General features: G+C 32.4%; 1 protein-coding gene across 1 annotated transcript; it reads right to left on the bottom strand.

Moving 5' to 3' along the window:
- Nucleotides 1–86: 86 nt before the first annotated feature.
- LOC134837507 (uncharacterized) lies at nucleotides 87–27,832 on the bottom strand. Its single transcript, XM_063852887.1, has 16 exons — nucleotides 27,335–27,832; nucleotides 25,833–26,146; nucleotides 23,552–23,651; nucleotides 19,878–19,991; nucleotides 13,356–14,346; nucleotides 10,214–10,304; nucleotides 7,377–7,577; nucleotides 7,175–7,298; nucleotides 3,791–4,376; nucleotides 3,067–3,243; nucleotides 2,814–3,006; nucleotides 2,437–2,608; nucleotides 2,277–2,369; nucleotides 1,130–1,307; nucleotides 1,026–1,037; nucleotides 87–945 (listed from the first exon to the last, which is right to left on the bottom strand). Exons 1-16 carry the CDS (start codon nucleotides 27,648–27,650, stop codon nucleotides 87–89), a joined length of 4,521 nt encoding a protein of 1,506 aa, XP_063708957.1. The 5' UTR covers nucleotides 27,651–27,832.
- Between the last annotated feature and the right edge of the window lie 133 nt (nucleotides 27,833–27,965).

The raw sequence follows: 27,965 nt of genomic DNA, 5'->3' as shown, positions 1-27,965 counted from the left end.
GGTGTGGATGAGAGAGGAAGACAAATGGACACCTGATAGCTAAAAAACTTTTGGGGTGACTCATCTAACTACGCTTACAAAGTATCCTATCTACAAATTAAACGTTCAACATTTAAATTAAGATCATTTTTATCCGGCACCGAGTCATTTGCACTTAGCGACATCGATTTTGCGTCAGCCATTTTCAAGTCGTTACCGTTGCTGTGACTGCAATTCTGCGGCGAAATTGGATTTTCCTCAATTTTCTCCAAATCTTGCGCCGTACTGATGCTGTGCTGTTTGTGCATTCGTGCGGCATTGGCGGCTGCCTTATTGGCTTCTTGGCGTGCCCGATGACTTTGTTGCAAGGCTGCCGCGTCGTCTTTGTCCAAACTGAATTGGCGTCGCAACAGTCGACCAGAGCCCGGTTTTATCGAGTCACTGCGATGATGCGTAAATGCGCTGGTACGTGCATCAATGAACTGACTGAGATTCGTTTCGCTCGGACTGAGACACTTGTAGTGGTTGTATGGCGACGACAAATCAATCATTTCCTCGATACGTTTGAAGAAACGTGTCGACGCTGTCGAGCCTGTCGGCGATGGATTTAATCGATTTAAATTACCGACAGCTGATAGCAAACCACTGTATTCGCCGATTTCCGAATATTTTCGCTGTTGCGGGCTTGGAGTGTTGTTTTTGTATTCACTCACGGTGACACTCAGCGTGGACGTGGATTCGTTCGAGAAAGATTTTGGAATGTGGGACGTTGGTACATCGACACTCGCTTCAGACGTAACTACTGGTGGCGGTGGCGTGATTTCTACTTTGACATCAATGGACTCGCCCGTAACTGATGGGGAATGACTTGACGACGGATTACTACTGCTCGTGTTAACGCTCAGTCGATTATTCGACTCCGATGATTTCATTAACATCGAATTTCGTATCAGCGACTCGTCCAACCTTTAAAAGAGCAGAAAATGGAGAAAAAAAGAAAATAATCAAATATTTTATATTCAATTAAGATCCTATTAAAAATTTACCCATGCGACTCTCTGTTGGCAGCAGAGAAAAAAAAAGTAAAATTTTATTATTATAGCGAGAAAGATAGAGAGACAAGCAAATTAAATTAGTTCAAATTTCGTACCCGATTGGCGGTGGTGTGGGCAGCGTTTTATTGAATCCCTCTTTCCCCAGCAACCAATAAGTGTTCATTGTTCCTTTTCCCTTGATCTCTATCGGTCCACGTGGCTCGATGATGTAACCTCCTGCTTCCTCCAACAAGTCACACACTTCTTGCGACATGTGAATCCGCCATGACGATCCTGCAGTAAGTAATAATTGAATTAATTCGACATTTAACATTGTTCGATCCGACATAAATAAATTATTCGCATATCGCACAAAAGAGAATTCCCATTGATTCACCGCTAAAGGCAACACATATCGTTTCTCACAGGCTTTTTGTGAACGGCAGAAAAAGTGCAAAATTGCATAAAACTAGATTTTACCGCATTTCGCAAAAAAATGCGATATTACCGTGAGATTGTCGGTAGTGATGTGTCAAGTCACGTGGTTTAAAATTTTAATATAGTCACATTTAATATATAGGTTTATAAAATTCTTTTGGTCACGTGGTTTAAAAAATTTTCAGGTCTCGTTATTTGATTCTTTTTAAGTTACGCTGTATAAATTATTTTCAAGTTACGTGGCTCGAAGATGTTTAAGGTCACGTGGTTTAAAATATTTCAAGATCACGTGGTTAAAAAATGGTCCAGGTTTAAAAATTTCCCATGTCACGTGGTTTGGAAGTTTAAAATATTTTAAAGTCACGTGGAGATCACAATAGGTTTTCGGCATCCTCAAACCTAACCTAACCTAAGTCACGTGGTTTAAATTTTTTCAAGGTCACGTGGTTTAAAACTAGAAATTTACAAAGCCGCATTATGAACCACGTGATCCATGTTAAAAAAAAATTAAGGTCACGTGGTTTAAAATTTGTCAAGTCACACATTCATCCAAGTCAAAATGCGACACCGTCTATGAACGTCCTCCAAACGACAACTTTATATATTTTTTTTGTCTGTGTGTGTCTCGATTTTGTAACATAACAATGGAGTGATTTATTCCATGTTGAACTATGTGCATGTAAAAAGTTTTTATTACTGCACGTGTGTTGCCGGAAATTTAGTAGACGATAAAATTGAAGCAAAGTTCTTGGTTATGTAAAACAGGAAGAAACTGACGAAGGAAATTTCTTATCAAACAATTTCTTATCAAAAAAATCTGCTTACCTGTTGATTCCATTCTACTGGCAGTATTAACTGTATCACCAAATAAACAATAGCGTGGCATTGTTAAGCCCACAACACCCGCACAACAAGGGCCTGTAAAAACACAAAAGAAAAGTTAAAAAAAAAAGTTTGTTAATTAATTTATTTCCATAAAAATTACCAGTATGCAGTCCAATGCGCAACTGAAGAGGAACGCCTGGTAAGTGACGCACTTTAAAATTTCCACTTTGATGGAGTAAATCAAGTGCCATCGTCGCAATTTGCTCGCTGTGGTCGGGAATTGGCAGTGGCAGTCCACTCACTACCATATACGCGTCGCCTATTGTCTCAACCTACGACAAAAGAATGGCAGAAAAGTAATTTTCTATTGTTTCACTTGTAGCGTGTTGCATAAAAAGTCATTTGCAGAACTATAAATGGAATGTCAAGTAGTTCTTTTGTTTGCTCTTGTTCTCATTATTGCATACATATTTGGTGAAAGCAAAGGAACAGAGGCGATAAACAGAAAAATAATTGTTCTCAGTAGCAGTTACTTACTTTATAAACGTTATAAGCATTAATTGTTGCGTCAAAGCAAGTGTACAGATCGTTTAATAAATCAACAACTTGTACCGCAGTACAATGCGCAGCAATTGTGGTAAAGCCAACGATATCACTAAAGTAGATTGTCACGTTTGAGAATTCCTCGGGATCGACTGCCAAACCCATTTTGAGTTTTTCTGCAACAGAACTGAAAAAAAAATTGGTTGAAAAAAAAACGAAATGAGAAGAAATTAATTGAATTACTCACTTGGGCAACATTCGATTGAGGAGTTGTTCGGTTTTCTTTCGTTCTATCTCTAATTGTTCAGTCCTTTCTCTAATAAGCTCTTCCAGATTGTTCGAGTATTTTTCCAACATTTGGAACATTGTGTCGACAAAGTTTACTTTTCGGCCCTGATTTAGTTGCTTAAAGCGTTCACAGACACTAAAAATGTTAAATATGAGAAAATAAATAAAAATAAAAGTAAAGTTCAATTAAAAAAAAATGTTTCAAGTACATATTTTATAACTTTTTTAGAAAATCTATTTGAACATGAAAATTCAAAAAGTTAAATCAAATTAAAAAATTCTAAAATTTTTGTAATATTTTGTTAAAATTAAAAACTTATTTTTTTCCTCGAAACTTTTCAAATTTTTGTAAATTTATTGAAAAATTTTTATTTTGAAAAAGTTAAAAAATTAATTCAAAATATCTCGAAACCTTTAAAAATTGTCACAAAATTCCAAAAATTAATTGATTTTAGGTGTAAAATCATAAAACTTTTTCATTTTCACTTGAAAAACTTCCAAAAATCATTGAAAATTGGTGAAAATTAAAATTTTTATAACAAAATAAATTTAGTTTTATTACATTTTTTTATGAATATTTTAAAAAGGCCTATAAAAAACTGAAAAAGAAAATTCTCCTAACATTTTAAGAACCAAAATAATGTAAAATATTTTTTTTAAATTGTACACAAATTATGCCTTACGTGACAAAATCAGGTCGCATTTCCGGATTTTCCGCCCAACATTGTCGCATGATGTTGATTGCTTCCGGTGGTGCGGCTCCCTTTGACACGGATGGCCTTATCAGTGGCGGTGGTTTTTTGATTTTTGCAATTATCTCATCTGGCGACAGTGACAACATGCAATATGGCTCTCCTCGCACCACAACTTCTTGCATAATGATGCCGAAAGAGTAGACATCGCCGGGTTGTGTTCCGCATTTGGGATAATTTTTCGTGCCACGAAGTGCCTCAGGTGCCGTCCACAAAAGTTCTTTTGCCGTCTTTGTGGGCATCGGTAAGCCTTGCGCTTCATAGAATGCCGGCACACCATAATCCGTAATTTTAAGCACCCACCGAGCATCAACGACACAATTGCGGGACGATAAAGCTCCGTGCACGCGAATCGGCGACGAATGCAAATAACGCATTCCACGAACGAGATCGGTGAGAAGAGATAAACGGAAGGACCAATCGAGCTTTATTTCGTCCATGATGAGGACGTCTTGCAACGAGCCACGTGAGCAGTATTCAAACACCATGGCAGTGCGTTGGGGATCGCTGATCCAACCTACGAAGAGGGAAAATAAATCACAGCATTAATTATTGACAGTTACAGTTAGGAGGAAAAATACAATATTGAATAATTTAGATGGTTTTGTTTGCTCGGCGAAAACGACGTCGACATCGAGAAAAGCACACAATTTCACTTAATCTTCTTATTTGCTTTGCCTTATTTGCACGTGTTGTGTCATGCGACGACGACGACGAACAAGCTTTGAACAGAAGAATTTTGTGCCGACATATGAATCTCAATCGTATTTGCACGTCATTTGAGGCATCATTTACACTTTTTTCGAACGAAAGATGTGTGTGATGTGGAACATTTTGAGGCAAACATCGCGGTGGCGGTGTGTCGACTGGTTTCGATGATTGATAGATAGAATTCAAAGTGTGGGTTTGACGAGTTGAACGTGTGTTTATACGAAAAATATCGATAGTTACCTACATGTAACCTTTGATTTTGGTTTATACGAAATTTATCTACAGCAATTCAATAGAAAGGATCAAAAAATTCAATCGCACACATGCATTTTTTGACAAACTGAGAAAATGCGAGTTTTTTTTTATTCTTTACTATTTTGTTGTTGTAAAATTATTTTTTTTTTTAATTTTTTCCTTTATTTTTAAGTTTTTAAAATCAAATTTATGCAGAAAATTTTCTATTTCAAATCGAAGAGCTCATTTAGGTCTTCTGATGCCTCCTAAAATAATAAGAGAATATTTTTTTGTGATTTGTTGTCGACAAAAAAGATGATCAATTTCAAAATTTCTAAGCTTAATCGATTTAATGGAAATTATACGAAACCTTTGAATCCAAAATTCAGAAAATTTTTCAAAAATATCATTGAATCACGAGAAAAAAAATTATTATTAACACAGAGGCGAAAAAAAATGTAAAAATTTTTAAATAATTCTTACCGAAAAATGTTCTAAATAGTGTATAAAAAATTTTTTGTAAATCAAAGGTCAGACCTTTCGTGCGTAAAAAATAAATGATTTTTTTAAGAAATTTAGATTTTAGGTCATTAGCATGTTCGATTGATTCTTTTGATCCTTCATAACGAGTAACTGAAATTTCCCTCGTGTTAATTCAGATACCACAAAATGATAAACCTACGCGTTGATATGAGCAACATGAACATTGAATACATGCACGAAAAATGTTATTGCATCAGCAGATCGTTGATAACACACTTTTCCATGATGACGATAATTTTTTTTACAGCAAAGTGTGAATTTTCTCGCAAATCAACTCAATGTGGGTCACAAACACAATTGCAGGTTAAGCTTTCATCGTTCGCAATTCATGAAGTGAAATATAATTGGCTTTGTTTACGTAGGCGGTTTCATATTTTTCTTATCCCGTATACATTTTTCATCACAATTCATTTCATACATGATCAATTTACAATAAACATCAAAGTTGTTATTGATTGATACGCCTCGGAGCATTTTCAATCGGATATTATTGCTTTTCAAATGAATTTCCTTCCAATATACCGTTAAATTTGATCCAGCTTGGTGCACATACACAAAAGAGGGAGCAACGGCGCTACGAAGATTATTTCTGTGAATGAGACTAGATGAATATGAATGAATCCGAATGACTCCATTGAGGATATTAAAAAGTTAATGAAACTTTGGATTACTTGCGACACAGTAGATGGAATGATTTTTGAATGCCATAATATATGCATGAGCGGAAATGAGAATCAAATGTTTGGAAATGGAATTGTAGTATTCATTCGTTTTCAAATGGTTTGGCGATGGGGACGTCTGGTCTATCAGAGACAGCAAAATATTTTGGTGTCACAACACCACGTCAATGACACCATTAGCTTTTAATCTAATTAAACGGGCGACTAATTTTATGATTTTCAGCTTATTTATAATCCAGTGTGATTAGTCTTTTTATTTTCTTTCCTCTTCATTCATTCATTTTTGCTAATCCACTCAATGAATTGAGAGTATTTTCACACGCGCTTAGCTATCTTAGCAAATAATTCTTAACAAACAAATACAAATCAACAAACAAACAATTTTCTAAAATATCCGGAAGGCAAAATCAACAAAAAAATACAAACAAAAGTAAAATAATGATGTTAGTGGCAACATATTCCTCTCAATTGTGTCTTGAGGCGAATGGAATGTAATGTAGGTCAAAGTTTTCACAGCAAAAATAATAAACAAGAAATTTTGAGTCATAAAGCTAAACTGTGTGGTAACAAAAGTCCATTCCATTCTCTAATTTTTTTAAATTAATCAATAAATTCTTTAGAATTTTAAAGTTTATGTAGTTCTATTAAGGCGATTAAATTTAATTTTTTAAATTTTTGTCTCAAAAGTATTTTTTAATTAATTTAATTAAAAATTCTTTACGTTTTTGAACAATAAATTTTAGTGAACACATTTTTCATCAAAATTGATCAAAAATCGAGAAAATTGCTATAATAAATTTTTCTAAATTTGGATTTTAGTCATGGGACTAAATTCTATATTACGTCCTAATTTCATTAGTGGTTTAGGCGAATTATTTACATTTTTCTCATTAAAAAAATTTCATAAAAATTCTAAAATATTTCAAAGAAATTTCTTTTTACTTTTTGTGACTAATTCAGCTTTTAAAAATTAGTAAAAAAAAATTTCAATTTTTCTCTCTTATTATTTTGGACGAAATTTTAAAATAATTTAAGATAAGTTACACAAGTAAAAGAGGACTCATGATTCACAGACAGACATTTTCAAGAGTAACATTTTGCTTCACTTTAGTTTTTCAAGTAAATCCCACAAAAAGTAATTACTTACCAATAAGTGGATTGATATTTTCATGACGTAATGCATGAGCTACCAATAAATGATCCATTGCCTTCGTCTTCAACTCCACAGTGTTGCTAGCTCCATTTATTTCCTTTAATTGCACTATATCACCCTGCAAGCAAGGAAATAATTTTATTTTTTGATTTGTCTGTTTACGACACCAATTAATTTCATTTAATTTTCAACCTACGTTATATCTTGCCCGGACATCAGCCAGTGTGTTGTGCCGCGTAAGACTTGGATTACTGGAGTTTTTAGCAGTGGGTAAGCCCAAATTCTTCAGAGATCCGATGGAACCCTTGAGCAAATCGGGCTTATCAACTTCGGGACCACCAAACTCCTGGAGTTGTTGTAACCAGCAACACAGCATAGCCTCGATGCCCTCATCTACCTGCAAATAAAAAAAACACGAAAAATGAAATGAAATCCAAAACGATTTTAAAAGGGGTTTATCTTAATGAGCGTCGTCCCAAAAAAAAAAACAAAATCCGTAATTGCGGATCTCAACCCCATGACCCATAATTTATGAAAATCGTAAAATTAAGTTAATTAAGTGGTCTATTCATCATAAAATTTAAATAAATTTAGGGGCACCCATCATAAAAAATTCTTGCGATGAATGATAAAATCTTCTTTTCCAGGAAAAAAGGCAACAAAAAAATTCTATAATCAAAAAAGTTTGTGATATTTTATGTAAAAAATTTGTTTGTTCATAAAAATAATGACAATGCTTTGTAATGTATACATAAGTAAACTGACTTGACATTATAACAACAACAACAACAACATGCAGTAATGACTCCCAGGAATGTTGAACGACAAGAATTTTAATAATATGATATGTGTTTGGTTTGGGACGTGTATATTTATTCTCCGTCGTTTTTTTTCCTTTTGAGTGTTTTGATGTTGTTTAACAAGTTGTTTGTTTTCTTACAAGGAATTCAATTGAATACCGTGAGGATAGGGTCGGGTATTTTTTTGGAGTATGTACCTTTAGAAGAGTGCCTAAGTATATTTATTCGGAGCGATGTGAGGGAAAAGGCAACAAAAGTTCAAATTTCAATGTAAATTTTCTTTTCTTTTACGTGGAGAATGTAACCAAATATGAATACATGTCAATCAAAATATTTCCTTTTTTCGATTTTTTTTTGTTGCCATTGTAGGTTGATGATGATGTTCCGTAGACAATGCAAACATTTTTATTTAAATTACGTTTTGTCGCTCCTAGAAAAATTGAGATTTAAAAGCATTCGTTGAAACGAATATAGTTTAAAAGCATTTCAATGTTTCCTGTAATTTTTTTTTCGGTTTTTCGAATGTTCCCGTAGTTTTTCAAAAGTTGTTAAGATAACAAAAAAAAAAAATTAAAAATTATATATTTTAAAGTTTTTCCAATTTTTGACGAAAATTCCGAGTCTCTCAGAAGTTTCCCAGGCACCTTTTTTTATGTTTTTTTCCTAAAATTTTATCTTTTTGACGATCTTGAAAATTTAATTTTTTACCTTTTTCATAAATTTTTAAATTTATTCATTATTAGGTATTTTCATTAAATTTTTGCGAAAGACACGTGTATGAAAAATAAATATTAAAATGCGGTAAAAGAAAATAAATTATTTCAAATGATCAAAATTTATTCCAATCGTTTTCGCATCTTGTTTGTTTCCTGCCGTGTTATCATTAATTAATTACAAAAACAAATTTACGCTTTTCCGGTGCCTCTCATGTGCCTGCGGCCATAACAGCCCAACTGATGATGAGTGCGGACGCGATAACGACTGAGCGTGATAAAAATAGAGTGACGGATAAATATTAACATTTTAAATATGAAAACATAATTTAATGCCTTTTTTTACCTCTCTGTGTGCTGTCGTTGTCACATTGTATTCGCACGAAATATAATTTCAATTTCTAATTTCGCTCTATATATTTTTCGTTATTATTATTGTCGGAATATCCTGCGACGACACAACGCACGACAGATTATTATTATAATGTATATAAGACCGGATAATGTATGCTAATGTTTGGGAGCGTTTCACGGAAGTTTTTTTTCTACACGAGTAGCAAATTGGTGTTGTTGTACAAAAAAGAGATGTAGACGCGACTTAAGCAGCTACGGAGAGATGAAATAAATTATTTTACATGAAATATAAATGGAAAAACGACACGAATAATAAATTGCTCGCTTTGCCGTTAAGCAATTTTAAACGCGTGCATGATTATGAATCATTTTTAATTAATAAAGTTATTGCCTCATATTAACATTTCTTTTCCTTCCCTTTCATTAATAATAAAAAATAAATAAAAAAGGAAACTCGTAAAAAGTTGCTGATTCCAAAAAGATAATAAAATAAAATATTTTATCACTTTTATTGCGATGTGATTCAATATTCATATAAAATAATCTTGAGTCAATATTTTTCGACATGTCTCGTACATTCGATGTCACAATGAGATACTTTAGACAATAGACGTATACAATAAAAGGTAATGACATCTCGTTTCTGTTTACTTTTTTTTCATTCTCTCCTGCTACCGCATATCCATATTCACATGTGCAAAAAGATAAACTTTATGAAAACTTACGTAGTGAATATACTAACAAAATTTTCTTCAATAAATTTCAATGAAGTCAAGAAAAGAAAAGAGAAAAAATAAGAGAAAAGGAGAAGAGGTTGTAAATACAAAAATCATATTTTATAGCAGCTTCTCGACGAAAAGTATCGGCGTGCATGTGGTGAGACACAGCAGAAAAAAACCATAAGTAAAATGAAATGTGGCAGAATTTTTATTGTCGGATGATGGAAACATGGAGAAGAAAAGAAAGACAAAATATTGAAAAATTGTTCGAAATAAATTTTATATGGTGAAATCAATTTAGTTAAGAGAGCGGACCGTTACTGTAAATATTTCATCATTTCCGTTTTTTTGCTTTTATGTCTTTTATTGACTCTTCTTTATGAAATATCTGATCATCTGAGATAAGAAAAATGAAAATTGCTCACAATGAAGGTACGGAATACTTACTCGTCTTGCATCAACAGGAAACACAAAATCGGATGTTGATAGAACAATTTTGTTTGGTCCCTTTGAAAGGCGTTTCTTTAACAAATAATTTCTGAAAAAGAGAAAAGAAAACAAGTTAATAAAGTTTTAAAATATTATTTTCATTGGATTTTCATCAGATATAGAGCAACAAGTGGAGACGTCTGGTATTTTTCTTTTTGTTTCAAATTTATGAGTTCAATGATACTTCTGAGATTTTTACGATCCAACAAATATTTTGCATATCGGAAAACACTAAAAAAATCTGTCGAATTTTCTCTTTTATACTATTAACGATTCGCAGAAGAAAAAAAGGTAAACGTTCAACAGGACAACATTCGCCAATCAACTGCGTGTCTCTTCGTTAAATAATGAATTTATTTGCACAACGTGCCCAAATGGTATTAACTAGCATGAAAGGTTTGGAAAAATACTTAACCGATCACGAACGTGCTTTATTTGTCTTTGTTTTTCAATTGTCGTCGTCGTTGCTGTCATTGTCGAGCAAGTATTCTGTCGCCTCTCGTTTGCGATAAACAACTGTCAAATTTGCCTTTATTGTTGTCGAGAGTATAGCCGAGATATGGAACAAAAATATGTTTTTTGAATTGCTTGCTCTGCCATCGACAGAATAGTTTTTTTTTGCTAGAGAACTATAACTTTTATGTGTATGTTTTTGTTTGTTGCTAGTTCAAGGACAAAGATGACATTGAAATTTTACACAATGATGGCTTTTGTACGTGTTGAATGTTTTTTTAAAGAGTGATCTTAACAGGTAAAAAAATTTCTATTCACATTTCATTCAATAAATAATTTTTTGCGATTAAAATTTAGGGCGCTCCATAGTTTTTATTCAAAAAATAGTCAAATATATTTAGATTTGCAATATTAATTCGAATTTTTTTTTTTAATATCAGTCAAAAATTTTTGAAAAAATAACAATTAATGCATTTATTGAATTTTTTTTTGAAATTCTAAAATTTTTCAAAAATTAGAGTTTTTAAATCAAATAATATAAAAATCAAAAAAACTGTAATTTTTTATATATTTTTTTATTTTGCCCCATTGAATTTCCGAATTTGGAAATGAAACATGACACAGAAACTTCGAAAAAATTAAATCGAATTTATGAAATGACTTAGGTCAACCGTAAAATTCCGTTATTTTTCTTATTTTATTTTTTAAAAACCAAATACCAATGCAATCAATAAAATTTTTCAATATTTTGCTATATTTAGATATTTTTTAAATTTTTCATAATTTTTCTAAGTATACTCTTCCCTCTTTTGCTCTCATAGCTATGCTTCCTACATAACAAGAAAAGTTTAAAAAGATTCGCTAAGCAAAATTTGAGTGATGCTGTGACAAAATTTATATGGATTTTGAGTTTACTTCTTCGATTGTATGGGTGCGATAAGTGAAAAATCGACAAAATTCTTTGAAATATCTCAACAACTTTGAAATATCTCGATTTTTTTTTTGTCGTTTTTGAGATGAAAAATTACTTTGAAATACATGTACGAGGAGAAAAGGTTCACCTTTGCAAACATGATACAAAAAGAAAAGCAGGAAGCTATGTGCATTTACCGTTTGATGTTCACATGTTAAAAAGTGTTTGAGTTATTCCGTCATATTTTTTATTTTTATCTTTTTTGTCTGTGTGTCGCTGAGAAAAAATAAAATAAAACGGATTTTTCCTTCTTCATATATCATCGAGAGACAGAGTGCCATGTGAATGATGGACTAAAAGATGCAAGAAATAAAAAATAAAAGCTAGAAAGACGATAAGTACCATAGTTGTTACGTTACACACTTGATGAGAGCGACTTGAAGAAGATGAAGTGAGTGTAATAAGAACCGTTCTTTGTGACGATACAGAAAGGAGTGAGTCTATTTTTTTTTTGTGTATCTGTTCCATATAAATTGGGACGGAAATATGATCTTTTTGCACGCCGGTAAACGTTATACAACTCCATGAAAAATTAGGATGAATTCTTTTGTTGAGCAAAAATTTCCTTGCGACAGTGTTACACGTGGGAGTTTGAGTCATTTTTCAGGTCAAATATACATAACTAAATGCCATACAGATACATTTCTGAGAAAAAATTGTGGTAGAAGAGAAAGAAGAAGAAGAAGAAGTAGATGGCAATTTATATGAGAGACATAATCTGGACAGCATACGACAACATCAATGACAAGTTCACTGAACTGTATAAGTGACACAGATGCAAACGAATGTCAAGAACGGACGAAAATGGTACAATTTTGCGGAAAAATTGCTCGATTTAAGAGGAAATTGACCAAAAATGACATTAATAGCCAGCAATTGACTCATTTATACAAAATTTGATCTGCCACGTCAGAAACAAAAACAAAAAGATATCACAACGGGTTTCTCTTAAAACTTATTTGGCTTCATGCTAAGCTTATTTCTCGAAATTTATATCAATTACACAGGAAGGAAAATATTCGTTGTCGCACTACTGAGACGTGGAAAGTTTAAATTTCGCTTTTTTGAAGCAATTTTAAATTTTTGGGCAAATGTTTCATGATGAAAAATGATCTGCTCGACCCGAAAAGTATTTTTAAAAAGTTGCTCAAAAATCAAGCTTTCAGTGAAATTATGATTTCTGAACAAATTTGCAATTTTTTAGCTATTTCGTGATTTTTGAGGGAAATTTTTTCCAATTTTTTTATACTTATAGATCATTTTTCGCCATGAAACATACTCGTAAATTTGTTATTGCTTCAAGAAAGCCAAAAAATTAAGTTTTTCACGTCTCGCATCAAATTTCGTGTCGCGAAACATAAATTTTTTACAGTGCAAATTTGCTATAGAAAAGGCATGAAATGAAAATGCCAGAAAATGGAAAATATGCGAATAACAAGATAAATTTTTGAGCAAATATGTAGAAAATTCGTTGCGAAAATTAACAAAAGTGAGTGCGTACTCAAACAAACTTTTGAAGAACTCCTCCTTTCATCTCTCTTGCATATAAGTACGGTAACGAAATCTGAAACGCTTTATAAAATTTTAATGATTCTCATCTGCTCTCAGTGCCTAAAAAGCTTATCTGATGATGTTTTCTTTTTCAAATGAAACTAAAAAAAAAATTGTACTCACCTGACAGCAATGCCAATCAGGATACTGATGAAAATAATGAAAATGAGTAAGACGAAAACGATAGCGATGACAATCCAGCACCAAATGCCGCACGTAACGAGACCGCCGGGCGATGTGATAATTTGGTCAAAGTAATTGCTGATAATTGTGTGCATCGTAAACTGATCTTGTGCCATTTGATTTTGCTGCAGAATGAGGAACGGACGCCATATGATCGTTGACCCGTTGTCCACGCGCTTAAAATCGAGAATAACAAAGTCGAATTGAATGGATTTCTCGTCGACGCCACTCGACGACGTGCTGCTGCTATTCTTGTCTGTCACCATATAGACGACATAATTAAAAAGATTAAAATATTCGCTGAAAATTATGTGATTTGTCGAGGGATTTATGTCGTTGTTGTTGCTAAAACTAGTAAAGCTTTTTGTTGTATTATTTGTATTTGTCACTGTCTCCGACGTGTTACTTATTATATGACACAACTGTTTAATCTTCATCTTCAACGCGATCGGCGAAATGTCAATTAGTGGCAGACGGCAAAAACGTTTTAATTTTGTCTCGCACAGCGATTGGTTTTTATACAAATCACTTAGTGTTTCGTTCGCAAGGAAGCTCGATAAGTTACACAGATTCGCATTGATTGAAAACAGTTGCGTTTCGTTGAACCACAAACCGCGGACACCATCGCTGCCGCCTTCGTCATTACCAACAGTCGTTTCGTTATCCAGCAACGTGTCCAACTCCTGATCCAAACGATAATAATGACTAAAATCCGATGTAAATGTCGTATTGAGGAGATTTTTAAACTTTTCACTAAGAATTGTCAGTACAAAAATATTGTGATGTTTGTTGTATGTATAAATTTCGTTTTCCGTGTTAAAAACTGAACCAATGATGTCGATCAGGAGAATATTGGCATGTTGTAAATCCTTGTAGCGACGAAGGATGCGACTGGTGGTGACCGAGTTCAACGGCGAGCACACGATGATGACTGGAAAAAAAGAAGAAAAAAGTTGTAAAAATCTTTCTTGCACGGGATACGGGAAAAATATATTGTTTACGCACGTGTGACAATTACGCGTCTAATTAATTTCGTTATAAAGTTTATGTTCTCGCAGTTTTTCGTAAAAGACAACGCAAGCAAAACACACGCATAAAAGAAAACAAATTTTAATACTCGTTGATTTACAGCCCATTCCTTCCGGATAAAATTTCTCTCACTTTTTTGTAGTGTAATAAAAAAGTCACAAAAATAAATCGGAAAATAGACAGGTGGAAATTTCATATAAGCGTATTTTTGAAAACGTAAAAGTTTAAATTAAAATTTTTAAACCTACGAATTTAAAATGAAAAATTAACTTATCTCTCCTTCATAAAATTTAGTTCAATACAATCATAAATTGACATAAAACAAATTTCTACTCAAACAAAATTTTTCAGCGAGCCAAAATGCGACATTACTCTGCGGGATTAGTGGTCACGTGGTTTCAAAAAATTTTCCGGTTTGGTGATTGCTCTGATCAAACTGAATAGTTATCACAGTTTAAAAATGCTTAAGCCACGTGGTTTTATTTTTAAGATCACGAATTTGAAAATAATTCAGGTCTCCTGGTTTGAAAAATTTTCAGGTCACGTGGTTCGAAAAATTTTCAGGTCATTTGGTTTAAAAAGTTTGAGCTCTTTTAGCTTGAAATTTTTTAAATCACATTGTTTGATTTTGTAGGTCACGTGGTTTGATATTTCCAGGTCTACTGGTTTTAAAATTTTTCAGGTCACGTGGTTTGAAATTTTTTTAAAGTCACGTGGTTTGAATTTTTTAAGGTCGCGTGGTTTCAATTTTTTGTAGTTCACTTAGTTCAAAAGCTTTTCAAGTCACGTGGTTAAATAAATGACAAAGTTATCAAAATTAAGGTCGTAAAGTTACAAGTTCTTGTTTTCCGAACGACATCTTTATTTTTTATATCTTTTCGTTAATTCTGCGACGACCGTAGTTTAATTGTATCGTTGGTTTTGTTATCGTAAATCGTCAACATCATTTGCCCGTATTGTCAAGCGAACGACCAACTCTTTTTCCACAATAATAACGTTGATGTTGATGAAAAAAGAATATTAGATACGTGAATGCGAAAATGAATAATAGTCGGATATAATTAAACTTATGTGAAGTAATTATTTTTGTTTTATTGCTTTACGCTTTATTATTATTTTGCTATTAGTGAGGAAGCGAGTTAAATGGCGTTACAACGAGGAAAGAGTTGATTGGTTCGATCGAACTTTTTTTTATTATGCATTTTATTTCACTCTTTAATAATCAGGTCACCTCTCTATTTCTCCATATTTCCCCGAGGAGACGGAAATAATAATTATTTTCTTTATGCAATTAACATCAGTTGCGTTTTTCATCATTTTCGTCGTCTCGGTCTCGATAATGAAATATTTGACGTGTGAATTGTTATAAAGCCTGGTTAGTTTTAAAAACTCAATGATTTGTGTTTTATTCCGTCATTTAGCATGATCATCATTACGCTAACAAATGGAAATTCCAAAAGCCATAATTTATGTCGTTAATGCGTTTTATTTTACTGTTTATGTCCACATAACAACACGACTATCGACACATTTTTACACATCGTTGGTCGGTAAACCTCTGATAATAATAAATAAAACGCAATTTTTCTCGGAAATCATATTTTTCTCTAATAGAAGGATACAATAGATACGACACAATCATCTCGCCTTGGTTCAAGACGCAATTATTTGTTTATTTTTTATGTACTCAAGGACTGTTTACAATAACAAAACCAATAGACCTTTTCTCGTGTCGGCTCTTTTTTTTTTATTGCGAAAACAACAACGAGAGCCAATCATGAGCTAATAAACTGTAAAATATGATTTTAAATGAAATATTTTGGAGCATCTTGTCATAATGCCGTAACTCAACTAGAAACTGATTAAAAAATGGGGAGCAAACCGCTCGATACAAGCTTTCCTATTTTTAGTCACTTTATTTCACTTGAATGATTTTTCAATATTAAACATTGAAGAAAATATTTAAAGTGTGCCTCGAATTATTAAGATTTTCCGTAGTCAAATATTCATGAGCATCAATTTTCTACAGATTTCGTTCCTTCGTTCAAAAAAGAAGGAGATTTCAATCAATCAATTGAGAGCTTATGTAATAGTAGCGAATTTAAGGCAGTCAGATCCCATCGATTTAACCGAGTGAATCAAAAAAGTTTTTGCTGCTGGTGTCTTTATCGATAAAATATTTATTTGTAGGCTTCTTCATATGCACGAAGAGACAAGAAAACATATCACCAAACAGAAAAGTCTTCAAGTCAATCGTGTGGAATGACGTTATCTCTCTCTTTTCATTGTGCGTCGATGATTCTGCCTCATGTACCAGGCGTCTCCCCTATTTTTAATGGTAAATCAATATCGTGGGCAAATTCGTGGCAACACATTTAATTACACCGCCTAGCAAATTACATATTTCGATTTTTTTCCAACAATTTTGATTTTTTAATGACAGAGGACTCGAAAATATTTGACACGTATTTTAACTCTTGTCAATTTTTTTTTAATATTTGAAAATATCGAAAAAGAGCTTTTTTGTTCCTCGTATTTTTTTTTACAAATTTTTGATTAAATTATACAAATTAGTACCTTTTTTGTTAAATTTTTTGTGATTTTTGTGATTTTTAGTGCTTTTTAAGCTTCAAAGGGGGATGCAATTGCCCCCTCTCTAGATCCGCCCTTGATAGAAATAAACATATTGAACCAGAATTATATAAAAAAATGAGAAAATTTAAGATAATATGATAAGTATTGTTACTTATAACCATTTTTTCACATTTTTAACAATTCAAAGAACACGAAATTATTTTCTACAACTAAATGAAAAAAATTGTGTCGAATTTTTTTTTGGTCCTTAAACCAAGTTGAAAAAATTTATTGGGCGTTGTTTAATTGAAAATGAAATTTCATTAAATTTAAATTGAAAATAAATTTTAACGGAAAATTTATCGAAATCAATCGATTAAAAAAAATCCTTCTTAAAACTTGTAAATTTCAAAAGGAACAAACAAGTGAGAAAACATGAAAATTTCCACAAAACTTTTCCGTCTATGAATAATTTGTGTGCTATGAGTAAACAAATTTCGTATAGTTTGACCGCAAATTTGATAAAAACAAACATTTTAACTGTATTCAAACTTTGTGTACACGGTTTGTTTAAATTAAAATGTATTTCTTGGTGTTCACGGAGGAAGCTAGTTTTCAACTCGAGAGTAATTTTCGTACAAAATTAATGAAATTATTAGTGTTGGAATGATTACTACTCAAATGAACATTTTCAGTTGGACGATTCCATCATTTTATGTTTCCTCAATTTTAGAATTTTCAACATAAAATGACAACATGTACAATTTCCATGTACAATATATACTTATGTTCACTGCCAGAAGCGCAAATATTCTAAATATGATGACACTTTTTCATTTTTGCATAGCGTCATGCGTCGTCATCGATGTGCATTTTGTGCAAACTTGTGTCTCGAACCAAAAACACCGTGGAAGCGGAAAATTGTTGACACGTAATTCTAAAATTGTCTCTTACTGTATCAACAAGTAACTTCAAATTTTGCTAAAAATAAATGAAAATTACGACATTTTCGGTGAATATTTATTGATGCGTTCTGATGATTCGTAATTTTTTCTAATCAAGAACTACACGACACATTTTGAGCATAAAAATAAATATTTGTTCGATCACGATCGATGCTTTTATGTAAAGAGGAGAAACATTAAGTTTAGCAAAAATCGTTTGCATGAGTGAATTTTTAACGATACGTGAATGAATGAAGCTGATAAAATTGTGCATATGTGTGCAAGATTTTCCATGTCAATATTTATATCGACGTAAAAAAAGTTGTTTCATTTTAAATTTGCATTCAATGTTGAGTGAGATGAGAAACACGGACCACCGAGACAGATGCTTAGACATGTGTGTCACAGAAAGCTCACATACACAAGTTTATGAGGTGAACATCATATATTTTTACTCGTTTTGCATATTGATTGAGTTTTCTATCTTTGTCGTTAATCCATGTTACGGTACAAAAAACGCAAAAAAAAAATTAATAAATAAATCAACCTTAATGAATTTTAGAACAACTGTTACACACGTCTGTCAAAAATCCCGCGCACTGGTTTAACGAGAAGACGAGACAAACTTTTTATTTGTTTAACAAGCGTCGTTGTTCATTATTATAATTTACTTGGAAACATTTTTAATGGAGCTTTGCTTGTCGCTTTTCATGTCAGCGTCATTTGAACAGACAAGACGCGACAAAGAAAAACTTTGCAAGACATCTTGCAGTCAAAAACACTTTTTGAATTATCATAAGAAAAAGGTAATGAGCAATTATATGCATAAACAACGTTCTGGCATACATGTAAGTCTTGGCTTTTTTCTCTTTTTTTGGCATTTGGCAAGACATTAAAATAACCAGATCAAGCTGTATCCGTACAGCGTACGTTCAACGGTACCGCATTTCAGGTGTATAAGTTTAATGTTGTTATTTAATTGGGATATTTTAAATTTAATTATTTACCCGGAATGTCTCGGAATGCACCCATTTTGAGTGCATTTTGAGTACATTCCGGCTGCATTCCGACTGCATTCCGGGTATATTCCGACATTCCGATGACATTTCGGCTGCATTCCGACTGCATTCCGACATTTCAGCTGTATTTCAGCTTCATTCTAGCTACATTCCGACATTTCAACTGTATTACATCCACATTCCGACTGCATTCCGTCTGCATTCCGACTGCATTCCGGCTACATTCCGGCTGCATTCCGACATTTCAGCTGTATTTCAGCTTCATTCCGTCTGCATTCCGACTGCATTCCGGCTGCATTCCGGCTGCATTCCGACTGCATTCCGGCTGCATTCCGACATTTCAGCTGTATTCCGACATTCCGGCTGCATTCCGACTGCATTCCGGCTGAATTCCGGCTGCATTCCGCATTCCAGCTACATTCCGCATTCCGGCTGCATTCCGCATTCCGGCTGCATTCCGCATTCCGGCTGCATTCCGCATTCCAGCTACATTCCGCATTCCGGCTGCATTCCGACATTTCAGCTGTATTCCGACATTCCGGCTGCATTCCGACTGCATTCCGGCTGCATTCCGGCTGCATTCCGCATTCCGGCTGCATTCCGCATTCCGGCTGCATTCCGGCTGCATTCCGACATTCCGGCTGCATTCCGGCTGCATTCCGGCTGCATTCCGGCTGCATTCCGGCTGCATTCCGGCTGCATTCCGGCTGCATTCCGGCTGCATTCCGACATTCCAGCTGCATTCCGACATTCCGATTGACATTCCGGTTGCATTCCGGTTGCATTCCGGGTGCATTCCGGGTGCATTCCAATTAGGCCACACATGACGTACGACATCTCCAGCATAATACCGCATTTTTTCTTCGAAATGCGGTAACAAAAAGGAAAAAACGTACCTTTTTTGTTGTGATCCTTGACGTGAATGGCATCCAAATTATCCACACCTAATTTAATTCGGTACGGAACGTGCAAGTTGGCAGCGATTGCTAACGGTAGTCCCCAGTTTGGCTCTGAAAGAATTGAAATAAAAAAATATCTGTTAGTTATCGGTCATATTTTTTCCAGGGTTGGAAAAGCATTTAAATCAAAAGTGTGTTTCAAATGAAACTCAATAGTTTTGTCCAGTGCCGCATTTTAAAATTCAAAAAGTAAGAGAAGCAAAAAAAAAAAATAAAGAAAGTTAAAAAAACTTTATTAAAAAATGACCGATTTTGGGTCTATTTTCATTATTTTTCTAGAAATTTTTAATTTTTGTATGGAAAATTGTATTTTGACATGGATTTTCTTTTCAAAAAATATTTTTCAAATTTTGACAATTATTTTGTATGATTTTAATTTTTTCAATTTTAACTAAAATGTTCTTAAATCAATGTAAAAAATTTAAAACAACAAAAATATTGATATTTATTGAGAAATATTGAGCAGCCTAACTGACTCATTTTTAAATTTTTTTGATTGTTCAAAACTTATTTTTAATTTCAAAATTAAATTAAAGATTATTTTTTTTTTCAGGACTGCAAAACTCATAGAAGCCAAAAACAAAAGTAGGTTCAACCCTGTTTTATTTTTAACAGGTAGATTGATCAAATAACCGATACTTGAATGCGGAAAATGATCATCCGCATTGTCAGTCATTTGACAAAAAGCCTTAAAATTGACATTATTCATCGTGACAATAACAATTAAGTTGGTTTTCCGTTCACTTTACTGTGGCTTCATTTGTCAAGTCCATCAATTGTCGGACAAACTGGCAAACATTCTCTTTCTATTATTGTTACACAAGCAGGAACAACGAAACATTATCAACGTAATAAACATGAATGTGCTTCCTTCTTGCATTTTCTATTGAATCGAGCACAATGTGATGATTTTGCATCGCAATTAAGTTGCGGTGCAAATGTAATTGTTTTAGCTTGGCTGCCAGTATCGAGACATGCCACTGCGAGTCATCATCGCAAAAAGTGAGTGCATACCAGCCAGTAAACAGATGCTTTTATAATAATTTGCCAATATATGCGCTCGTTCATTTTATTGCCAGAAGAATGGAAACATAAAAGAACCGTAAAAGGGACTCGTACACTTCTTTTTCTTTATTTCTTGTTCAGATGTTAACCAACCAGCATTTTCTCTTAAATTTCAATATATAATAGAGGAGAGAGTCTTATCAGATGTCTATAGTAACTGCTGTTTTAAAATAAAATTGTGCATTTACACATTTTTAATGCAAATACATGCAACTTGCAAATTTTTCGTTTCCTTTCTCATCTCATCAGTTTACAAACGGAGCAGCTATTAACATTTATTTGCATAGGGTGTCCAAGTTACAAGTGAAAACTATCCATTTTTGTATGAATTTTTAGTTTTCCGGTGAATTCTTTTGTAAAATTAAAATAAATTTATTTTTAGCACATTTTTCATCAAAAAAAACACTTTCAAACGTTTAACTGTACTTTTTTCTTATTTCTTTTTTAATTTTTTTTTCGAAAAATATAAAAAAATAAAATAGCAAAATCCGATATAATAAAAATTTTCTTAAGCCACTTGAGACACTTATTTTTCGTAATGATGTGAAAATTGTAAATAAATACCTTCGAATTGCTGTAGGAGAGGCAAAAGCTGTATCTAGAGTATGCATCCATAAATTTCAAATGAATTGTAAAAAGAATCCTCTTTATTTACGTCATTTCTCTCTCAGTCTTTTTCACACAGCTCTGCAAGAATGATTTTCCACAGCAGTACCTCGAATGGCAAAGTAAATTGTAATATTATTTGAATATTATCATCTTGTGCATTCATGTTACTTTTACATCAATTTATTGTAATTTGTAACAAATGTCTATAAATTCCATTTGCATTCGTTTCGTAGAACTAAAACTGATGTAATTGCATCAGTGCTCAGAGAGTTGCTTTCAATTTATATTTATTTATTAAAATCTTATTGGATTGCAAGTCGACATGAAGTTCTGCAATTATATTATTGATGAACGACATTTAACCAAAAATATTTAAAATTCAGTTGAAACAAATCCAATTAAATATTTATTCGACTTCATGATAGTTCAATATGTTCTTTCGACTTACACTTTAATGGGAAAAATAACCGACTAAAAATGCTTTATCACTACTCATCAGTCCCATTTTATTACGTTTCTCTTGTTTACTTTCTTTTTTGTATGTGACTCAAATGCGACTCGACTCTGATTTAATATAGTAAAAATAGAAAGGAAAAAAATCGAGACACATAAAACTTCCCACACATGTTTCGTTATTGCGTTTTTCGTTATCCTAGGCTCTGACGCTGGTATAATTAGAAACTAAAACTTTTATTTGAATAATAAAGTGACGAGATTTTACTATACTTAACAGTTTAGTTAACAAGAAGAACAAAAACGAGAATTAAAAAGAATCGTTAAAACGAAGAGCTTTACCGCATTTCAATTTTTATATTTTATGTGGTAACCATAGCATTGCGGTTCTCTGCGTATTTTCAAAGTTTTTGTAATTTTTGAAGAATTTTCCGAGTTTTACATTTTTTTTCTATTTTTTTTAGAAGATTTCCGCCAATGTTCGTTTTCATGATTAATTTCACGATTATTAATAGAAATTAAATTATTTTACCATTTTCAACTGTTTTTTCTAATTTTTACAATTTTTCACGAGTTTTCCGAAAATTTTCCGGAAGAATTGTTACTCAGAAGAACTCCTATGAAAAAGTCATCCTAAATTTTCTACTTGAACCGAAATATATTGATTTTATTTCTTCATGCTTTTAATATGAAAAAATTGAATTAGCCAATGGCAACTTTTAAGTTACGTTACGGACAGTAGGACAATTTTTTTGAGAACCCTTTTTTTAAAAAATATGAAAAGCGGTCTAAAATAAAAAAGATTTTAAAATTTGAAACACTTGCTGCCAGTCGTGGAAACAAGCAATCAATCAACATGAGCAAAAAATTTCCCGACATAAGATCAAAAATGAGCGAATTAACTGAACTGCAAAATTCAATTTGTTCGTTTGATTTTTTTTGCTGCTGCTTATAATCATTTCATCATCATTATTTTACAGCAGAATTTTGTAGAATAAAAATAAATATTTTTATCATTATTTTAGATGATTTTTTGCGGGTACTGCATGAAAATCCGCTCTTTTGTGTTATGTTGAATTTTTGGATAATATCTGATTTTGACAAGTCTATTCATGAATATTTTTTTTATTATTATTTTATCATTTTACTCAGTCAATTGTTAACACAATCAACGAACAGCAGAGCAGTAGCAGCACAACAATATGCTGGTTCTTATCTCTATTTGTGCGACAACGAAGGCTGCTTGGGTGATTGAATTATTGTTATATCAAATTGTTTGAGTTGAAAATTATTGTAAAAGAGAGAGAAAGCGCAAAAAAAATTGTGCACGTTGTAAAGACAAACAAAAAAAAATTGAATAATATTCACGCAGATTTTAGCATTGTGCTTTTCAATGTCATTTCAAGGACTTTGAGTGGCGAGTTAATCAAGTGAAACAAAATTATATAAAAGAAATGATTTGTAAGGATTTTTTAGGGACTCACCTGCAGCAAACAAAACAGCTTCCTTCCATCCAAACTGTTGCGACACACTTTTCACGGCGTACGAAACGGTTTCAAAAGACGGTAAATATTTTTGTGTTTTCTGAAAAAAAATTAAAACAAAACTTCAAGTTAGTTGTTTTGTTTTTTCCATTACAAAGTATAGTTAACTTTAACGCGGACTAGAAAAAGTTATGAAATAATAATTGTATTAAGTTTTAATTATACGAACTTAATTTCTTGCATGCCCTGACAACATGACAGGTAAGCAAACTTTTCCTTTCTACTCTTTTTATTCGTATTGCAGCGTGCTAGGCGCTGCTGTTTGCCTGAAGTAATAATTAACAATTTTAGCGAAGTTTCTTTTGCAACTGATTGCTTCTACTATTTTTAACTTTCTTTAAAAGTTTTTATTTTACAATGAAATTTGCATAAAAAATTCGATAACAAAACTTTTATTTTTAGTCCAACTGTATTTTAACACGTGTTCTTAATTTTTTCAATCACAGACTTTTAATTAAAAATTTTAGTCTAAATTTATTTGGATCGCGGTTGAATTAAACACAAAAGACGAGGAAAAAACATGAAAAAATCATCTTCATTATTTTACATTTTCCTTTGTCTCATCTCCGCCAAAGTAACCAAGAAAGCACGTTTTCGGTGATTTTATTTCGTAGTACATTAATTTAGGCAAAAGTAAGAGAAAAGTGCCTTAAATAAACTTTCCACAACCCAAGAATAATCTTATTCTCTAACTTTGTATTGTTTATTTGTTGGTTTTCTCACTCTTCGATTCTGATGACTACGATGATTGTAATGATACAAAAGGAAGGATTTTAAATTTTTACTGTCTCCGTTGCTTTTTTAATCATAAATATCGTCGAGTAATGGCAAAGAGAAAAATAAATAATAATAATAAATATTCAAGGAGAGAAGTTTCTCTTCATTCAATTCCATGATTTAAATTTAAATTTCAAACAAATACAAAAATACAAACAATCGTGATTGTTTCATCAACTTGGAAATTAAATTTTTCAAGTTATTTGCCAACAATTTAACATCCAAGAAATATTTTAAAATTTTCTATTTCTCTACGTTGAGCAGAAAATAATTAGTTTTGAAATAAAAATAAAAAAAGAAATTGAATATCAATTAATTGAACTTTAATATCACGAAAAACAAAAGAGAACAATTTCAATTGATTCCAACAAACGAAGATAATTCCGTACAGCAAGATATCAATTGCAGAGATAACGAATAAAAAATTATTTCTACAAACGTTCGTTACAAATATAAATTGAATGTGGGCTTTTATTTATGTTTTGCCATTTTTCTTCGATCCATTGCTGGCCCATTGTTACAATTGAGTGGCTTTTTCTGTAAATTTCTATTGTTCGATCTTATTGATCAATTCAATTAAACGAGATACAAAAAAAAAGTTCAATGAGTACCATTTAAAAGGTTGGAATCAACAGGATTTTTACTCCGTTGAAAGAAAAAAAAAATGTTTTAAAATCTTTCGCTTGGTTATTTTCTTTCATGATTTTTCGAAATTTTTCCAGAACGGGGTTTTTGTAAATTTTCATCATCTAAAAATTTGACGTGTTGATTTTTTTTTTTTTTTTTGTTAATTAATTTTTTTTTTAAAAAGATATTTTTATTCATTTTAAACAATTTTAATAATTCAAAAATAATTTCTTAAAATAGACAATAAACTAAAATAGTTTTCTAATTTATCAAATACAACAAATGATCAAACTAAGTAGAATTTTTTATAAACTAATTTTAAACGACTTTTAAATAATAATAATTGTTTTTTTTTTATAAATAAAATATTCTTATAAAATAATAATTATTTTAATTTTAGCAAAAAATAATTTTGAAGAAGAATCATTTAATAAAAAATATTTATAAAATAATATTATTACTGAAAAAATTGTTTTACGTACCTATCAACAAAAAAAATAATAATATGGTTCCATTGACTATTAAAATTCATTAAATTCCGATACAAATCAGTTTTCTATTTACATTATTCGAATTTCTCGATGTCTGTGTGCGTTGTATAATCAAATCGAATCGAATCAAATCCAAAACCATAAATTTGTGGATTGGAACTTAGATTAGGCACACACATGTTTAGTCTGCTATCAACAATAGGTAGGTACATCACACAAAATTGAAAAGTCACGACACCACAAATATTCCTTGATTATTATTATTATTACAGGCCTAGCTATATCTAATGACCCATTATTGAATTGTATAACCTAGAATGACTTACCTTCATCTTTGGACACGGCCAAAAGAGAACACTCTTATTATATAACTCGGTGTATTGTGTGGAAATGGTATCGCAAAATCCTGCATTTGATATTGTACTTGGCATTTTATTACCACCTTTATCGATTTCTTCGTCATCTTTTGCTTCTCCTTCTGCTGCCGCTTTGTTTTCCGTCTTCTCTTCCTCTGCCTGTTTCCTACGCAGATCCTCGACAAACGACGACACACGACGTCCCCCGCTGCCATAACCATCCGACACGTAAAGCACTGTCGTATATTTGGGATTTTCCAAATACTTTACAAGTGTCTTTAGGTCTGTTTTGTTGTTCGTGGTGATGCCGGGCACGAAGAAAGAATGGAAAAAAGAAGAGAAGAAAAAATTGGTTATTATTTTTTTTTCTTGGTGCTCGTTTTCAGTCTTCAAAGTCATTCAGTCAAACAAAAGGAGGGCATAAAAAAGCCGAATTTAATATTTGAAGCGCGTAGGCATTCGCTACAGCGTAGTTGTAAAATGTTGCCGGTGATTGCTAGATCTATAGTAATAGAGGAGAAAATTTATGGTTTTCATGGCTTCCTAATTTAATGGGTCTCTGAAGAATATGGCGGCAATAATATTTTTCGTGCCCCATTCAAAAAGCGGGAAACGTATTCAACCGCAAACGAATGTCTTAAAGGCACATATCGCACATCCTTAGCTAATTTGATCCTATCCAATTATCGCTCGAATTAACATACTAACCTTCGTAATCTCTAATAAGAATTAACTGACACAACAATCTCCCCAAGTATCCGAGGGAACGATGCAATTTTACATGTGAACATGCGTCGCAACGAGATAAAGGGCAAATGTGAAACAGATAATAATCATAATAACAGTAGAAAAAACGCTGTGCCCGACAATGTTATGTGTCATGTCGTTGCACGGGGTAGGAATCTAATAAATGTTAATACAATGAGGCCAATAATGATGATGAGGATAACTTTATTATTAGTAGGTCATGGATTTTTGCATATGTTGAATACGGGGAAACACGAAAGACTTTGAGAAAACTTTTTTTTACCGCATTTCAAATTTATTTTGAAAAAAAAGCGCTATTATGCCCATCGTAATGTCCGTCTGTCCGTAATGCAATGTAAAAATTATTTTGTTTAAATTGAGTTAGCAGGTTGGCAAATTTTTCTCACAAATGTCAAATTTGACAGCTCGTATAAATTAACAGAAGCGAGTTCAATATCTCAAAAATTTACGCTGAATATTTGTAAAGAATTATAAAAGTTAAAATTCATGGAAAACTCTCGAAATCGAAAATATTTGAAATATTTTAAAATGTTCAAGAGCAATAGGAAAAGTGAAAACTCGTAGAAATTTTGAAAAGTATCAAACTAAATACATTGAAACGCGGTCAAGATGTTCGTTTCAACAAAGGCTTTTCAATCTCATTTTATCGTAATTTGTAGTAACAAGTCACGTCACGTTGCCGCCGTTGTCCAAATTATTCTTACCTTTGCCATTCTCAAAGTGTACCGTCGTATTTTTGCCCATGTTAATTGAGAAGATTTGCTGAAATTTTTGAAAATTTTCGCGAATCGCTGTTTTATTGGCGCCCTCATCGAGCACAATTAGCACATGGTGACCTTGCTTGGCGAGCTTTTGTTGGCGCACAACGGGATTTTTCACGGGAGGCAGAAACGCTGATAGTTTCACGGACGGGGAAAGTCTCACAGTTACGGTAGAGCTGGAACAAATTATTGAAATGACCAACAAGAGTTGGAAAATACCTACAACAGAAATGACGGGCTTAACACTCAAATGCGTCATGTGGAAAAATTTTTTTGTTTTGTAAAATTTCGTCTTTTTCCTGGTTTTTTCTGCTTGAAGCTTCTAACACAAAGCTTCAAGTCACGAGGTCATTCCTCTCTCTTTACACTTTTTTCACTTGCACGCTAATAACTATGGTGAGATAAATTTTTTTCTTGCGTTTTACATTATTTTCACTTGAATATTTTACAATTTTTCCCAACATTTTCTGGATAATTACTTTTATTTAGTATTTTTTTTTGTATTAATTTGTAAATGAAATTTATTTTCACAGCTTCTTCACATTTTTCCTTTTTGTAGGTTTGTTTGTTCTCG

The sequence above is a fragment of the Culicoides brevitarsis genome, chromosome 1 (assembly GCF_036172545.1).
Source record: "Culicoides brevitarsis isolate CSIRO-B50_1 chromosome 1, AGI_CSIRO_Cbre_v1, whole genome shotgun sequence".
NCBI classification, from domain to species: domain Eukaryota; kingdom Metazoa; phylum Arthropoda; class Insecta; order Diptera; family Ceratopogonidae; genus Culicoides; species Culicoides brevitarsis.
Note: the sequence above shows the minus strand (reverse complement) of the source record. Positions and strands in the feature narration are given on the sequence as shown.